We start from the raw sequence: 18,369 nt of genomic DNA on the forward strand, positions 1-18,369 counted from the left end.
CAGCGAGGACACTCGGCATGGGCCCGGCGGACCGTGGGCGCCAGGGCCTCTCACGTCTGAGAGCTGAGGGTGGGGGCGCATCCCGCGGCCGCCCCCCGCCCAGCCCCAGCCTCCTCCAGTCCGCCGCAGACGGGCGGCGGCCGCGGCCCCACTGCGCGGGCAAGCAGACCGAGGCCCGGCCCGGCCCCGCCGCCTTCCCCGCCCCCGGCGCGCCCCTCCCCGGCCGCCGCGTCTGCGGCTCGGCCGCACAGCGCCCGGCTCGGGGTTCCGGCGGCAGCACCTGGGCCGCGGCTGGCGTCCTGCGGGGGCACGCTGCCCGCCCCTCTCCGCGATGAGCTCGGCGGGCGCCGCGGACTCCCTGGCCGCGGGGTAAGTGCGCGGCTGGAGCGGCCCTGGGCCCGGGTGGGGGGGGGGTGGGGGCGGGCGCGGGGCCCGGTCTCCCCCGCGCCTCCGGCTGGCGGCCCGCACTGCGGCTCCCAGCCGCCCCCCACGCCCCGCCCGGCGCTCCGCCCGGCCTCCGGGAGCCGCCGCCGCCGGTGAGCCGGGAGGGGGTTGTGGACGCCAGCGCGAGGGAAGTAGAGGTGCCGGGGATCCTGGGGCTGTCACTCCCTTCTGGGTCCCAACTTTCTCATGGAGCTGTAGTAACGGCCACGTCAGAGCAGCCTTCCTCTCCTCGTGGCGTTTACACCTGTGGTGGGCTCTATTCTTTTCACCACCGTTTACAGTTGAGGAAACTGAGGCATAGCTCTTAAGTGACTTGCCTTCCGTTATCCAGGAGGTGAGCGGTGGGCCTGGGATTTGAACTCAGCCCTCGCTGATGCTGGAGCCCCCACCTGCATGCCATACTGCCCCATCTTCGGGGATGTCTGAAGGAGTTAAAGGCTAAGATATGAATCAGCTGTGCCCATTGGGCGCAGCAGGAACTGGGGTAGTAAAGGTGGGTGTTGTCACTTCCAATATGGCTCTCCTGCTCTTCCCCACCCCACTGAGGAACCCTGTAAAATCCCTACACTGCCCCTGTAGCAGTGATAGCTGCTAGCACCTGGGAGACCTGGAGCAGCTGGCCCTTTCCTGGGCGCAGGTGAGTAGGGGGCTACTCCTGAGGGCCATGCTGGGAAGCTGCTGGGTGGAGATCTGGCTCAGGTGAGCTGGGAGGTGTGCCTGCCCTACCTGGAGCCTCACCACCAGGGACAATATTTGCCAAGGGCCTCAGGGCTAACATGTGAACAGGGAGGTGACGGGGGCGGGTGCCAGCCTCAGCTGGAGGCCTCCATAGCACCTGTGTGTGCATCCTGGGTAAAAGCTTAGAAGTTGGGTCACTGAGGGACACTCCGGCCTGGGGGACGGTTGCCTGGTGAGTTTTTCCCTGACCACGTTTGTTATATGATTTGGGCCATATCCTTTATCCTCCCTGGACTTCTGGTCCCTCCTTTGGAAAATACAGGGAGGCCAGGCATGGCTGCTCCCTTCCTGCTCTGAGCTGAAGTCCGTAAATCTCTAGCCTGTTAGGTCCCTTCTGCCCAGCCCTGACTAAGCACCACCCTAGTGTGCCTAGGAAAGAAGCTTCCAGGAGAGAAGGCAGGCATGGAGCAGGGCACCTATCAGAGAATCCTGGACTCCCAAGCTAGAAGCCACATCCATCCCTCTTCCTTGCACACTCATATATCTGCCTGAGTCCAGGCTCCTCTGCTGGCTCCTCTGGCCCCTCCATGGACCTCTAGGGTAGCAAGCTCAGTCTTCCAGCACTGGTGGATCTTCCTCACACGTCCTCATACTGAACCATACCCGCCCCACTGCATGCCCTCCAGGTCCCCCTCTTCTTTAAGGGCACACGGGTCCATCTTCTCCTGTCCCTGGTCAGTGCCACCCTGGTGGGGTCTGAGCAGAGCAGAGGCAAAGCAGTTCCGCCTTCACAATAGGTACTCAGTCACTCAGCAAACACTCCCAAGGCCTGCTTTGGGCCCAGCCCAGTATTTGTGGATCAGTGGTAAACAAACCAAACTTTAAATCTCCACCACTTAAAAAATTATGAAATATTTTAAGCCTTCAGAAAAATGTAGCAGGTAATAAAATGAACCCCATGCCCTTGCCACCCAGCTTTTTCAGATGTTAACATTGTGCCCACTTATTTCATATTCTTCTTGTTAAGAAATAAATTATAGCAGAGACTTTTGAAGCCTCTGTGGACCCTCCCCACTTCCTTCTCCAGAGATAATTGCCATCCCGAATTTTGATTTTGGCATTTGCATTTTTAGTTTTTAAATTTTATTTGAGTATAGTTGACACACAATGTTACATTAGTTTCAGGTGTATAGCATAGTGATTCAACTTCTCTATATTATGCTGTGCTCCCCACATGTAGCTACCATCTGTTATCCTACAACACTATTACAGTATCATTGGTTTTGCCATTCTATGTTTTTATTCTTTCGCTGAGTGTGTATAAGTCTAAGAAAATGTAGCTTGTTCTGGCTTTAAAAATTTTACATAAATGGAGTCACCCAGTATGAGTCATTCCACAACTTGCTTTTTCTCACTGAGCTTCAGGTTTCTGAGAGGTAGCCTTCTTAATCCTTGCAGCTTTGGTCCCCATTTTCCCTGATGTACGATGTACCACCTGATGTAGGGTCCCCCATTTATTTATTGGCCTTCTTGATGGACATTGAAGTGGTTCCCAGAGTCTTGCGATTTGAATAGTAGATATTCTCATAAGGTTGTCCTTTGTGCATATGTGAGTTTTCTTCTCAGATGCCCCACAGGAGTGGAATTGCTGGGTCATAGAGTATGTACACTCAATGTTTTAAAGTTATTTAATTTTCTTATAAAAGCAGTGTTGCTCCAGACATGATGGAAACACATACTCGTAGAGAATGGAAACACATTCTTGTAGGAAAAAAAGTGACACTGGCTAACATTTCCTGAGTACTTCTTACTGTGCTTTGCATCGTCTCAGTCATTCTTCTCAACAACCAAGGAGGTAGGAACTGCCATTCTCATTTCACTGACGAGGACACTGAGGCTCATAGAGGCTAAAGAACCTTCCCAAGTGTCTCTAACAAGTGGTTGCTGAGCTGCAGTTTGGGACCAGGGTTATCTGCTTTCAAAACTCTTAAGGTCACATTGCCCAAGGCATGTCACATCAGTCCAAGCCACATCATACTCACTTTATTCACAGCTAAGGGGGGCTTCTCTGGAAGGAGAGTCACAATCATATGTGCAATTTAGAGAGGTCACTTTGGGATAGGTCCCCATGGACAGATCCCCTCCCCACACCCCAGACAGAGTTCTTCCTGAAGAGCAGGGGGGAAAAGCCAGCTCTGGCTCCAGTCTGCTCCCTGAGTGACCTCTTTGCACTGCTTCCTTGACTGCCCCAGTGGGAACGGAGAGGTCCCCCTGCTTTATCCAGCTCTCTGCATCAGGTGCCTTCCAGAAAGACTGAAGCAGGGAAGGGGGAGGGAAAGGGAGAGTGGAATGACTCCAGTCTGCCTGACACCCCCTCACCCCCTCCAGCTCCCTTCTCACTCCAGCTTCAAGCCTCCCTCCCCTATGATGCCAAAGCTCCTGGCATTGGTCACCAGCCCTGCCCCACGCTCCATCCAGCTCAGCGGCACCCCGGGGCCTCGGGTTCTTCAAGGAACAGTGGAAAGGCCACCATCAACCCCTCAGGAGCTCAATAATGTATTAACCTGAGCTGTCAAGGTGGCTTGGAGCAGAAGGGCCTTGAAGGCACAAGACAGCCTGCAGAGAAGTGGAGACTGCAGTCACAGCCAGGGGAGGAGAAAGGTTTGGCAAACTTGCTTTTTTGTGGAAACTTTTCTGCCTTCTCACTAGGTTCCTTTCTGTATTATCTTTATTTCCTTATCTGTTAGTTGCAGATAAGCATTGCCTGCCTCTGGGCTGGTGGGAAGATTGAATGAAATAAGGCAGTCATCGGTTTAGAACTTGAAGTGATAGTCTCATGGTGATGAAGGGATGGTTATTAATGCCATCATTAAGTCAAATGGGGCCAATGTCCCCAGCCAGCAGGACACCCGCGCCTCACCTCTCCACTTAGCAGGCCTTCCAGAGCCTTTCTTGCCACCTCGCCCCTACGGCTTGTGCCTCTTTGTCACTATGGTATCATGACTCTAGCTCCTTGCTCAGCCTTTTTCCTCTTCTTGGACTTCTTTCTCCATCTTGTCCTTAGTTCAGTGCCATCTTTTCCAGAAAGCTTTCTCAAGTGCCCCATCTCCACTTCTGGGCCTCCTTAGCCTTCATTGATCCCCATGATTGCAGCCCTGATGGGTCTGGTTGTCATTGCCTGTGCCAGCATCTGTCATTTCTGTAGACTGTGAACTCTTCAAGGACAGGGCCAGGTTTGGGTCAGAACCAGAGATTAGTGAGTGTTTGTAGGAGGAAATGAAGGAGGAAATCAGCCCCAGAGCCACCTGAAAGCAGCGCCGGTCTGGAGACGTCACCTCAGGCCCACGTCACAGCACTTGAGCAGAAGAGGTACTGGGGCAGTCAAGGGAGGGAATGCACCTCTGTGCTATTTGTCCATCTGTCTTTCTCTCCACATAGAACAAGCAGGCAGAACGTCTTTCTTGATGGGAGGCAGAGATGGTGGTGGTGGTAGGGTTTATGCAGAAATGGGAGGTAGGCTCTTGGCTCTGGAGTTGTTTGGAGATGGTCATAAGCCAGGATGATGAACTTGACTTCTGAGGGCTGAGCTGGTGGATGGGCACTGGCTCAGGCAGAAACTTGGTTAGAACCCATGCTTGGCCATGTGATCTTGGCCTGGTCACCTCTCCTTTGTGCCTCATCTGTAGTGGGGATAATAATTCTACCTCATGGGCTTTGTGAGGGTGCAAGGAGAGAAGGCCCAGAGAGGTAGGTGCTCACTGCCTCCTTACCCATTCATCCAACAGAATGGGCAGACTGAACGCCAGTCACTAGGCTAAGCCCTGGGCACAAAGGAAGACACTGCCTGTCTCATGAAGAGAGGGACAGGGGCTGCTTCTGTGGGGCCTTTTTGGCCATAGAAAGAAACTTGGTCTTTATCCTAAGAGTAATAGGAAGCCAGTGAAGATTTCAAGTTCAGAAGTGACATGGTCAGATTTGGGTTTTAAACAGATAACTTTGGCTGTTGTGAGAAGGATGGGTTAAAGGGAATAATGCTCCCAGCATTCTCCTTTATAAAAACTACCAAGAGGCTGTATGGGTTATTCCAAACATCCTTTAAAATACATTCCTGAACTCCCACAGAAGTAAGAGAAATCCTCTCAAGCCAAGAATAAAAAGGAAGCTGAAATCAAGCCGATAAATGAGATGAAAGTATTGACAAATTCCAGAAATCCAGAACCTTGAGTTTTAACGACCACTCAAGGGATGATAAGTAAGGACTTAGGCCTACCCAGTGACTGTGTGAGAAGTTGAAACCTAGTCCCCCTACCACCACCACCATCTGGGACCTTCAAAGGGCTACCTGCTCAGCAAATAGAGTTGCTGGCTGGAAAGAAATAGCCACCCTTCCCCAAAAAGGGGGATGACAGGTCTGGTGGAGAAAATTATAAATACGAATCTGCCCTCACACAAATTGTGGGTTTGAAGACGTACTCCCTTTGTGGTCCTGGAAATACCCAAAAAAGTAACTTAAGTATCATTGGATGGTAGCACCCCAGGGAATTTGGCCAAAGTAAGTGAAAATCCTCTCTGGAGGAATAGGTTCTTCTCCTAAGATCCCTTTGGGATCAGCTAAATAGGAGCTCCTGGTAAAATTACAGAACACACAAGGAAACAAGTCACTGTGAACAATAGACACCCAAATCAAGAAACAACGGAATTTGTTTCCCTGAGCATCTAAGATGCTGGAATTATGAGGTCTAGAATAGAACTATTTTATAAACATGTAAAGAAATCAAAGATGGACTTGAAACAATAAGCAGGGAACTAAATACTGGCCCAAACAACCAAACGTATCTGAAGAGGAAGCAAGTGGAATTTTTGGAAATGTGAAAGATAATCATTGAAATTAAAAACTCAGGAAAAGTAGCAGATCAGACACACCTCAAGAGAATTAGTGAAATGGAAGTTCTGAAAAAATTGCTCAGAATTTCACAGAGTCAAAGAGATGGCAAAGAAGAGCATTAAGAGACTTGAAATACTGAGCAAATGGTCCAACAGAGAAGAAGAGAGAAGGGGTAGGAGGGGTGAGGGTGGAAAGGCTGGTCTTCCATCAGACCTGGGTGGAGGTCGGCGCACTGGAGCAAACTGGGCTCAGAAGGGGGTGGGTTAAGTGATGTTTGGGAGGCAGAACTAATAGAGCTCAGGGAGGGGCTAGCAGAGCAGCCCGGGAAAGGGATGTATCAGGGCTGACTATCAGATTTCTGGCTTGAGAAACTGGGTAGAGGGGTGTCATTTATTAAGATGGCAAACACTGGGGGAGAACAGCTTTGGGAAAGTGAACAAGAGTTCAGTTTTGAACAAGACTCGTGTTTTGATTTGCCGGGATGATCTGCTTCTGCATCTGCATGGAGGAAGAGACATTAAAGCTGGGCCCCAAGGTATGTGTAGACATTTACCTGGTGGAAAGGGACTCTCTCTCAACTAGCTTTTGGGGGAAAGGATCTCCCTTCAGTCAGGTCATGAAGGCGTCTTTTGGAACCTTTTCTCAAAAGAAACTCCTTGAGAAGAGACATCCTCGAGACCATCCTTGAGAGAGGATTTTTGGGATATCCTACTTTAGTTTCTCATTTTTCGGATGGGGAAGCCGAGACCCAGAAAGGCCAAGGATTTGTTTTCTTAATCTGAGACTCCTCGTTCTTTTTTTTTTTTTTTTTCATTCACTTAACGGATACTTATCAAAAGCCCACTTTGTACCAGATACTGGATGCTGGGGATATAGCAGTGAACAAAACAAGGATCCCTGCCCTCAGGAAGCTTACTTTTAGTGGAGGAAATAAGATAATAAGCACAACATAAGTAAAAATACATACATACATACATACGTACATACATACATACATACATACAAATAAAAGAGTGTGTGTGTGTGTATGTGAGTGATAAAAGCTATAGAGAAGGGTAAGGACTAGAAGATGGTAGGGTCCACTGAAATGCCATTGGGAAGGTGATCCTTGAGGATAAAGGGCCCTGCACAGGCCGTACAGTCTGCTGTACACTACAGCCCATTGTGACAGTGTTTCTGGGGTTCTAGAGTGCAGGCCCAAGGTGGGCAGGAGAAGTCCTGAAGAAGGAGGAGGAGAAAAAGGACTGAAGCGGGATTTAGTGGGTGGGCTGTGCCCCACTGTGGGAGCAGAAAATCCCGATGGGTCAGAAGGGCCATAAAGACTCCCTTTACCCTTGTGAGGGGTAAGATAAATTTGTTCCTCAGGCTTCCTTGCCCTCCATCCTCTGTTCCTCCCCAACTCCCTCAACCAGATCTCAGATGACGCCCTCATTCTGCTGTCCTCCCACCTTTGGGAACACTTAGAAGTGGGTCCAAATTGTCTTTGTGTCCCAGTACAGAGTGGGCAGCCTGGAAGAGCTTGTGACAGGCACCCAAGGCCCACAGGGAGGTCGCATGGGCCCTGTGGGACTTGGTTCCAGCCTGGAGGGGGTTTGAGGTCTTCTGGTCACTTGCTGTCTCTCCCAGCAGGACTTCTGTGAGCAGCCTCCATGAGGCCCTGGACCAGTGCATGATCGCCCTGGACCTCTTCCTCACTAACCAGTTCTCAGAAGCACTCAGCTACCTCAAGCCCAGGTGAGGCTTACGCCTAGGTTGTGGGTGGGGGTCCGGGGTGTGTGTGTGTGTGTGTGCGTTTGTATCTGTGCATGTGCATGAGCACACTTTAGAGCCCACATATAGTGGAGGGAGGAGGGTGGGGCGGTGTCTGGTCATGGAGAACCAGAGGTCTTATATAAGAGGAACCCCGTGTAACTGACTGCCTTCAGCCTTCTGGGTCACTATGACCCTCCAAGAGACCCATAAAAGTAGGGGCTCAGGCTCCCCATTCTATAACCCTGAGCAGCCAGGCCTTCCTCAAGGTCATTGTGACTTCCTTCCTTTTAGGTTCTTGTGGCCTCTTCCACTTTGGTTTCTTGTTCCCACTCGGGGTGGGATCCACTGAATCCACTCGGGGTTTCTCCCCTGTCAGCTCTAAAAACAGCTGCTTTTCCTCATTTTTCCCCACAGCACTAAAGATTTGAGTTGCCTTTACTCAAGCCCTTCAGGGTAATAATGTTGGTTAATCATTTATCCATTTCTTCCAGTGTTTACTGCCTTCTTTCTAAACAATATGGTTATACTACTCTTCTTTTATCACTCTTTTCAGTTTTTTTTTTTAAGATTTTATTTATTTGTCAGAGAGAGTAAGTGCATGTGAGTGCACAAGCAGGGGGAGCAACAGGCAGAGGGAGAAGCAGGCTCCCCCACGGGACTCAATCCCAGGACCTTGGGATCATGACCTGAGCCACCCAGGCACTCCTCCCTCCCAATATTTTTCGAAGACTCCCCAGCTCCACTTCCCTTCTGGTCGTTACCTGTCCCTATGCAGGTTCCTCCCTGCCACCTCCCCTCACACCTTCCTCATCCTCTCCCCACAGCCCTCTTGTGTTGAAGGGCTGCCTTACCCTCCTTCATCTCAAGAGGACACTCTACCAGAAGTTCCACAACTCGGGCCAGACAATTCAGGCCCCAAAGAGGAAATGCTTGCTCTGAATGAAAAGAGGCACTAGGGAGAGACCAGTCTTTCCATGAGGCTACCTTTTAATGTCATACCTAAGGCAGTGAAGCTGCCCCTTATCTAAGCCCCTGCTCCATTCCAGAAAAGAAGTTTTCCTTTCTTTTTCAGTTTAAGAGAGTTCTCTCCACAAACAGTAGATGTTAACACATTCCCCACCCACATCCCCATTTTGACAAGCAAAAAATGTTTCAAGAAATTGCCAGATACTGGGGGTTGGGTTGGGGGGAGGAAAAATATCTCCCCATCTTTATTAAGAACCACTGGTCTAGGAGAAATAATTCTTGCTAAAAAAAATGGCCTCCCCTCCCCATTTATAGCCACTGAAGCGTCAAAAGATGTTGGGGTCCAGTTTCATTCATTGTTCTGCATTGTACATGCAGTGTCTCATTTAATTGTTCCCCATACTTTGTCCTCAGGAAGTAATGGGCTCATCAAGTTCCACCCCTCATCACCCCAAATGCCTGGGCGTTTGTTTTCTGTGTTTGTCACTTCTTTGAGTAGCTTCCAGTTCATTTTACTTTGCTGTGGGTAGAGGAGGGAAGGACTGGAGGCCACTAGGCTTAGCTGACCTCCTCATGGCCAAGGAATCCCAGGTCCCAACATCCTGCTCTTCTGCTGGCTCCCCAATTTGACAGCTGGCCTGGACCTAGAAGTTGGGACCCCAGTGGACATCATCTCCTGGAGCTGGATTTCCCTCAGAGGTGAGGGGCCTCTTACTCTCAGGGGTCAGGATTCTATATGCCAACAAGAACTTATGGATTGTAAACTAAACTTGGGGTGTCTGAGGTTTGGGAATACCACATTGCACTTCACAGATACTGCATTTGTTACAAATGTAAGGTTTGCGGCAACTCTGCATCAAGCAAGTCTTTTGGCACCGTTTTTCCAACAGCATTTACTCACTTTGTGTCTGTGTCACATTCTGGTAATCCTTGCAATATTTCAAACTTTCCCATTATTATTGTATTTATTATGGTGATCTGTGATCACTGACCTTTGGTGTGACTATCGTAATTGTTTTGGGCCACCACCATATAAGACAATGAACTTAATCGATAAATGTTGTGTGCGTTCTGACTGGTCCACTGACCAGCCGCCCCCCCCCCCCTGCTTTCTCCTTGGGCCTCCCTATTCCCTGAGAGACAACAATATTGAAATTAGGCCAATTAATAACCCTACTGTGGCCCCTGAGCGTTGAGGTGAGAAGAAGAACTGCTCATCTCTCCCTTTAAATCAAAAGCTAGAGACGACTAAGCTTAGTGAGGAAGGATGTCGAAAGCCAAGATAGACTGAAAGCGAGGCCTCTTGCACCAAACAGCCAAGTTGCAAAAGCGAAGGACGAGTTCCTGCAGGAAACTGAGAGCGCTGCTCCGGGGGACACACGGAGGATAAGAAGGTGGAACAGCCTTACTGCCGACGTGGAGAGTGTGTGAGCGGCCTGGATAGAAGAGCAAACCGGCCACCACATCCTCGTCAGCCAAAGCCCGACCCCGAGTGAGGCCCGAGCTCTCCTGCATTCTTTGAAGGCTGAGGGAGGTGACGAAGCTGCAGAAGGGAAGTTGGAAGCAGCAGAGGTGGGTTCGTGAGGTTTAGGGAAAGAAGCCGCCTCCATAACGTAGAAGGACAAGGTGAAGCAGCCAGCGCCGGTGTAGACGCCGCAGCAGGTGATCCGGAAGCTCCAGCTAGGAACATTTGTAAAGGTGGATACATTAAACAACAGATGTTCAGTGTAGACGGAGCAGCCTTCTGTCGGGAGAAGATGCCGTGTGAGACGTCCACAGCTGCAGAGAAGTCAATGCCTGGCCTCAAGGCCTCAAAGGGCGGGCTGACTCATGTTAGGAGCTAATGCAGCTGTTGACTTCAAGGTGAAGCCTGTGCTTCTTCAGCATCCTGAAAATTCTGGGGCTCTTAAGAATTACGCTAAATCTATTCTTCCTGTGCTCTTTAAGTTGAACAACAAAGCATGTCAGTTTACAATGTGGTTTACTGAATATTTTTTTAAGGTTTTATTTATTTGTCAGACAGAGAGCGCATGCACAAGCAGGGAGAGCAGAAGGCAAAGGGAGAAGCAGGCTCCCCACTGAGCAAGGAGCCCAATGTGGGACTCGATCCCAGGACCCCAGGATCATGACCTGAGCCGAAGGCAGCAGCTTAATCGACTGAGCCACCCATGCACCCCTGGAGTCAATCTTCTCACATGCCGTTGCTGCTTTATCAACTAAGTTTATGTAATATTGCTAATCCTTTGTTGTCATTTCAACATCTTCACGAGGAGTGGATTCCATCTCAAGAAACCATCTTCTTTGGGGCACTGGGTGGCTCAGGTCATGATCTCCAGGGTCCTGGAATCAAATCCCGCATCGGGCTCCCTGCTCAGCCGAAAGTCTGCTTCTCCCTCTCCCTCTGCCTGCTGCTCTCCCTGCTTGTGCGCTCTCTCTCTCTCTCTCTCATGCTCTTCCTCTCGTGTGCTCTCTCTCTCTAATAAATAAATAAAGTCTTTAAAAAAAGAAAAGGAACCACCTTCTTTGCTCATCCATTAGATGCAACTCCTCACCCTCTCAAGTTTTATCCTGAGAGGACAGCCACGCAGTCCCACCTTCAGGCTCCACTTCCAGTTCTCTTGCTCCTTCCACCCCATCTGCAAGCCTTTCCTCTCCTGAAGTCTTGAATCCCTCCAAGTCATCCATGAGGGCTGGAATCAGTTTTTTTCCGAACTCCTGCTCATGTTGATACTTTGACCTCTTCCCATGAATCACAAAGTTCTTATTGGCATCTAGTTTGGTGAATACTTTCTAGGGTTTTTCAATTTACTTTCCATCAGAGGAATCACTCTCTGTGGCAGCTATAGCCTTATGAAATAGATTTCTTAAGTGATATGACTTCAAAGTTGAAATGACTTGTTGAATCGTGGGGCACAGAATGAACGTGGTGTTAGCAGGCATGAAAACAACATTCACCTCATTGCCCATCTCCAGGAGAGCTCGTGGGTGACCAGGGGCACTGTCAGTGACCAGTAGTAATTGAAAGGAATCTTTTTTTCTGATCAGTGGGTCTCAACAGTGGGCTTAAAAAATTCAGTGAACCGGGATGCCTGGGTGGCTCAGTCAGTTAAGCCACTGCCTTCAGCTCAGGTCATGATCCCGGGGTCCTAGGATCGAATCCTGCATTGGGCTCCTTGCTCAGCAGGGAGCTGCTTCTCCCTCTGCCTTCTGCTCTCCCTGCTTGTGCTCGCTCTCTCTCTCTTTCTCGGACAAATCAATAAATAATCTTTGAAAAAAAAAAAGAAAAAGAAAGAAATTGCCACAGCTAACCCATCCTTCTACAACCACCACCCTCATCAGTCAGAAGGCAAGATCCTTCACTAGCAAAAATATTACAGCTCACTGAAATGTCAGAGGCTGGTTGGCGTTTTATAGCAATAAAGTATTTTTTGATTAAGGTATATTTTTTTTAGACATCATGCTGTTACACACTCTGGACATAATGCTATTGCAAGCTTAATTAAACTTCTGTGTGCACAGGGAAACCAAAAATTCATTTCACTTGCTTCACTGCAGTATTGGCTTTATTGCAGTGGTCTGGAACGAAACCTGCAGAATCCCGCATGTATGCCTGTACCACAAATCTCAGTCCAGGGCGCAGCTGAGGGGCTTTCAGGGGTGGGCTGGGGAGGAGCCAAGATTCCCAGCCGCAGTTGCATGTTTTGACATCAGGCCTCAAACGAGAAATTCCACTTTGTCCGCCAGCTCCCCAGGTGGGGCTGTCCCTCCTGGACCCAGCACCAGACTGAGGTGGGGTGGGGAGAAGTTGGGGAGGGGCTTGAGAACTGGGGAGGCCTGGAATAGGAAGGGATTATCTGGGGGGTGGGAGTGGATCTGAGTAAGGCCAGGGAAACATCTCCTGAAGGAGAGAGTTTCTGTCCAGGGCAGTGACCTTGACCCCAGCAGATACAGAAAAACTCACATTTATTGAGTATCAGTGATGTGGCCCTTATTGTATCCATTTTACAGAGGAGAAACTTGAGGCTCAGATAGGTTTAAGATTCACCAGGATGACACAGCTGGTCACTGGCAAAACCAAGATTCAACCTGTATTTCAGGGACTCTGTAGCCTGAGTTCTATCCCCACTTCAGGCTGTGGCCTCCTTTCCACAAGCCACTGCCTTCAGGTTAGCATTTCTACCAAAGATCTGGGAGGCATTCTGACAGCTGCCAGGACTGGTAAGGGGTGGACCAGCCTTTGGTTTCCTTTAAAAACCTTTGACTCCCCAGGATAATATCACCTGGGAGGGGGTCGGTCACCCAGAAGTTAAAAAGCACTTAATTTACAGAGGGTTTTAATTTTACAGAGCTTTATGAATGAGAAAGTCATGAAAATAGATAAAGTCGCATGATTTTACAATAAAACAGTCTATAAACCTTAGTCATCTCTTTCCCCTGAAGTTCCCAGCATAGGCCCTGTACTGAGGAGTTTTATAAATAATTAACGAGGGGGTGTAGTGAAGGGAGAGAAAATTGCTGTGGCACCTACTGTGCAACAAGCAGGAGTAATCCCCAGCCAGTCCCATAGGAACCTGGGCAGGCCAGTGTTCTTGCCCCATTTTCCAGAAGTATAAATCAAGACCCAGACATATTGTGACTTCCCCAAGTGCAGACGGGGGCCTGCATTTTTCTTGTCCCTCCTTGCCTGGTTCTCTTTCTATTTGTTAGACTAAGTGCCACTCCCCACCCCTCATCTTCTACCATATACTTTTCAGTTGAGAGGTCTGGGCTGTGGAGAAGCAGGATGGCAGGAGCAAAAGGCTTCCCAAGGCCGGTTCACTAGGCCCTGTCGCACTGGTGCTGAGGACAGAGATGCCTTCCATACAAGCTCTGTCCTTGAGGCACCCGCAGTTCAGTCTGAGGGGAGAGCTGAGCCTCTGCTGATATAAACTCAGTATGATCTATGCCTCATTATAGATACATGCTCCCTGAGGAGGGAGACCCAATGCCCACTGGCCCTGGAGGCAGTTGAGGGCCTTGACAGATGAGTTGGGGTGTGGGGGCGAGGAAAGGGCATTTCAGGTTGCGGGAACAGCACGCACATAAGGCCAAGAGGAGGGAAAGGGTAGGAATTTCTTGAGAGCACGTGTGTCTCAGTGTGGCAAGGGGAACAGTCTGGATTGTTGACCAGGCTTTGGGGCAGAAGTGACAAGAGGGCTGGGTTGGAAAGGTGGGCAGGACCTGTACTGTGTGGAGCCTTGGGCCGGAGCATTACCCCATGGGACTTGAAAGCCATGGGACGAGTTAGGCAGTCAGTGGTGTGGTCAGATGATGGGATAGGGAGAGGCAGGAGGGGGTGCGGCCTGTGGGGCCCAGGGAACAAGGAACGAGGGCAGGGCAGGGAAGGAGAGCTTGAGGAGAGAAGGGATTTGGGCTGTGCTCTGGGAGGTGCGGCTGAAGGTGAGATGCAGGCCCTGGGCACTGGGAGCACACCCTCAGGCCACCCTGCTGCTAAAGCCCTTCTTGGGTCCTCACCACAGCCTTGCTGCTGCTATCCCTGTAGAACAGATGAGAAACTAAGGCTCAGAGTTGGAAAGTCACTTGATGCCATTCAGCAAGAAGGAGAGGAAGTGGTGTCTGAGGCCTTTTGAGAGGGATGGAAGGGTCAGACCTTGGGAGAGTCTCTTTCGTCCTCGGATCCCTGTTTCCCCACCGTGCCTGGTCAGGAGGTAGTGGTGGTGACCAACACAGGCTGGCTACCTCTGGAGTTCTGGGAGTTGGTGCTCTCATGTCCCTTCTCTCTGGCAGAACCAAGGAGAGCATGTACCACTCGCTGACATATGCCACCATCCTGGAGATGCAGGCCATGATGACTTTTGACCCTCAGGACATCGTGCTGGCTGGCAACATGATGAAGGAGGCACAGACGCTGTGTCAGAGGTCAGGGCCGTGGGGCGGGCAGGGATGAGGTGTTGTGAGGGCAGTACTTTTGTTACCTTGGCCTATCCCAATGCCTCAAATGCCACTATTAATGATGCTCCTTCTGGCTAAGAAGATGTGTCCCCAAGTGCTAGGAGCTGTCCCCTCAGTTCTGCCTCAGAATCCCTGTTGTCTGAGCCAGTCTCTAAGCAGCTTCTGGGGGCCAGGCCTGATTTCATGGAGACAAATTCTGGCTCTGTCAGGTAATAGCTCTTTGATCTTGGGCAAGTCTATCTGGATTCAACTTTCTTTATATGTAAAAATAGGTATAAAGATAGGGCCTTTGTGGGGACCGAATGAAGTCACTGGTCACAGGACCTGGTGCATGATGGGTGTTCATTACACAGAAACTGCTTGAATGAATGAATGACTGAATGGACCCTCAGTGTTCGTGTGCAGGTAGTATCGTCTTTCACTGGGCACACACTCATGCTTGCCCCTGGCCAGCTGCTGTGCTGGGCACAGGCCACCCCGAAAAGCATCAGACGTGGCCCCTTGGGGGAGCTGGCTGGTCTGGGAGAAGGTGCCAACAGTGACCTCCTAGCCTGATGCAGGGAAACTCCAGGGGCTGTGGGGGTCTTGCCAGAGGAGTAGGAAAGGTTTCCTGAAAGAGGCGATGCTGGAGCTTGGTCCTAAGGGGTGATGAGGAACTGGCTGGGGCTGAGGAAGGAGGGGAAGGGTAACAGCAGAAGAAAGTGTGTGAGAAAGTGTGTGAGAAAGCCTGGACTCGGTTCAGTGTGTATGGAGTCCCATGGGAATGGTGGCGGATGCATCTGAGCCCACGCTGGCCCCTTGCTCACCCTCACTGAATGACTTGAGGCCCCTCTTTCCTCTTCAGGCACCGGAAGAAGTCCTCTGTAACAGACTCCTTTAGCAACCTGGTGCATCGCCCCACGATGGACCAGTTCACAGAAGGTGTGGCATCTGAGTGTCCTCTCACCCACGCTCACCCTGTTCCAGGCCCAGGGAGGGGTGGGAAGGGGCACTTAACCTCCCAGTTTCACCGAAGGGGCCAGGCCCTGGCTTTGGTGCTGGGACACCCATGGGTCAGACCTGGAGCCTTTGGAGAAGTTGCTCTCAGGTGAGGAGGGGAGGGGACTCACTTACCTGATGGCATTACCTGCTGAGGACCCAGAAGTTGGGGAAAGAAAACGCTGTCACAAGGTCCATGCGCTTTTGCCCTTCAGGCCAGAGTGGGCTTAGAATTGTGTGTGCACTTAGGTTTACTGGCCTAGTGATCACAGTGATGCCCCAGAGGGGAGTGTGGTTTTGGAGGCTGGCCCACTGAGATGAGACAGCTGAAAGCAGTGGAAAGGATGGTCTGGGCCGCCAGGGCCTGTGTGCCGTGACCCCTGTGGCAGACCTGGCGGTAGTAGCGGCCAGCGGTGAGCAGTGGGGGGCTCTTCCGTGCGGGAGCAAATGGCCTTTACCACCGTCAAGAGTCCTTGAAGTTTCCAGCCCAAAACAATGAATATGACAATGCCATTCCCTTCTTCATGCCTTCCAGAGCTCCCTGATGCCCATAGGCCAAATCTGCAGTACTCCACCAGCGTCCATGCCCTTTGCAACCAGACTGCTGCCTCTCATCTTTATCTGTCTCCTAAGTCTCTCCGTACTCACCCCATTTCAACCTTCTGTGCTTGGCTGTCCCCAAACATTAGAGTTTTTTGCTTCTCCCAGGCCTCTGCCTTGAAAGCTCTTCCTGCCTCATGCTTCCATTCCTTTTCAACTCAGAGGGCCTGATTAGAATGTCCTTTCTTCTGGAAGTCTCCCCTGTCTCCCTGGGCTTCTCTTTCCCTCCTCCTACAGCCTGTGGGCTTCCATGGATCAGGATCTTCTTGGTTTATCCATTCATCCCAGCACTTTGTCCTGCCTGGCCCCACAGGGGGCTGGCGCATAGCACCTGCAGTGGTGCTTGGAGAACAAGAGAAGGAAGCTAAGGGCCCTGCACTGACACCCTGGGTGGTAGGCTGGGGAACCAGGTGGAAGGTAGGGAGAGTGTGAGCTAATTCTGGACATTGGTAAAAGCTCTGGAGGAGCCGGACCCGCCCCCCACAATTTCCATGGGTGGAGGTGGAGGGCCTGACTTAGGCTCCCTTTGCCTTCTGGGAAGTAGGGTGGGGAGGATTTGGCCCATGCTGCCTGCCCACAGTCCCAGGAGGCCTCAGGGCTTTGGTTTTCTCCTTGCAGAGGAAATCCATGCTGAGGTCTGCTATGCAGAGTGCCTGCTGCAGAGAGCAGCGCTGACCTTCCTGCAGGTAGGAACCCTCTCCTTGTACAAACGGCCTGGGGATTTCAGATCAGTCACCATCTCCAAGCCGGAAGTGGCAACAGCAGCCACAGCCAGCCTCCTTGTGGTTTAGGAGAGGACTGAGGCTTGGTCACCCCAGCCCTGCCAGCCCTGGCCAGGCTCATGGGCAGCGGTGATGGGCTTTACCCCTCCACACTGAGCACACGTGTTCCCACCCATTACTAGGATGTGTTCCCACCTCAGGACTGCTGTTTTCTTCCTAAGGGCCCTGTGGGGTGACAGGCATTCCCACAAAGCCTGCTTTACAGTTAATTCATTCAACAAGCAAGTTTGAATGGATCAAACTTGATTCTACGATATACCAGGCTTTGTGTGTCCATTTTACTATGTGGTTTTATATACCTTTCACCGGATGCATGGTGGTGGTTGTGTAAATGTACTTATATTAATAAATCTTCACCTCACCGGCCTGCAAAGGGGAGGGTTAGAGGGGAGGAACCACTTTCACAGGGTCACCTGACTAGCAACAGCCAGAGCTGGGGTTTGAATTCAGGGCTGGACTCAGAGCCTGTGGTCCTCACCACACAGTGGTGATTAGGAGTGCCGTCACCTAATGATCTCACCAGAAAGCCTGGGTTAGAACATATAATCATCATGTGAATGTGGGTATTGGGGTATGGGATATAAATATATGGATTTTATAATTAGGATGCTATTTATTTTTGTTAGCTTTTGTTCTTTTTGTACCTCAGGTAATTAGAATTAGATTAATCCTAAGTTCTCATTAGGATTACTGTTAATAATTGCATTGTGAGTGGACTTCTATTTATTTGTGTATTCTATTACACATAATAAATAAATGCCCATGGTTTCCCCCACCCAACCAGAGGACAGAACACAGCTAGCGAGTCCCCTGGCCCTCTGGGCTTCTCCCCACCCTGTCCCCTGCCTCCCTTCATGGGGAAATCACTGCCTAGAGTTTTGTTGATCATCCCCCACCTTATTTTTTAAAAAATAGTTTTCTCAGCTTCCTATTCATGTCTTAGCAGCATATTGTTGTGTTTTAGTTGGCTTCAAGCTTCTTAAGCCCTCAGGCTGTGTGGGACTTGCTTTCTTTACTACTCAACCATATGTGGTTGTATAATATTCCCTTCTATGGATATAGCAGTCTGTTTATCCATTCTCCTGCTGAAGGCCATTTGGGTTGTTTGTAGTTACTGGCGGCTATAAACACTGGTGCCGTGAATGTTCTGGAAGGTGACTTCTGCAGCCCATGTTCTTCCATTTCTCTTGGGCATACCCCCAGGAATGGAACTACAGGTGGGCTGTAGGTAGTGGTGCTTTAAATTACAGATGTGGTAAATAGCTGCTTGTTGTAAAAAAACAGAAAAATCCCCCCCCCCCCCATATGAGCTTCCCTCTCGCTTTCCCACAG

At 50.5% G+C, this 18,369-nt stretch overlaps 1 protein-coding gene across 3 annotated transcripts in view; it reads left to right on the top strand.

Annotated features, from left to right (window-relative positions):
* TTC39A (tetratricopeptide repeat domain 39A) overlaps positions 1-18,369 on the top strand; it is a gene marked incomplete at its 5' end in the record, with an annotated part of 54,110 nt that overhangs the window by 11,417 nt on the left and 24,324 nt on the right. Inside the window, 5 exons of one of the 3 annotated variants that reach the window (XM_080801514.1) lie at positions 7,307-7,350; positions 7,637-7,741; positions 14,513-14,644; positions 15,522-15,598; positions 16,874-16,941. In XM_080801514.1, coding sequence (XP_080657640.1) covers positions 7,307-7,350; positions 7,637-7,741; positions 14,513-14,644; positions 15,522-15,598; positions 16,874-16,941 — 426 coding nt within the window. Of the gene's footprint in view, positions 1-7,306; positions 7,351-7,636; positions 7,742-14,512; positions 14,645-15,521; positions 15,599-16,873; positions 16,942-18,369 lie in introns of those variants that run through there. The other 2 variants (XM_080801513.1, XM_080801515.1) reach the window with 2 other exon arrangements.

This window comes from Martes martes (assembly GCF_963455335.1).
Source record: "Martes martes genome assembly, chromosome: 4".
Lineage (NCBI taxonomy): Eukaryota > Metazoa > Chordata > Mammalia > Carnivora > Mustelidae > Martes > Martes martes.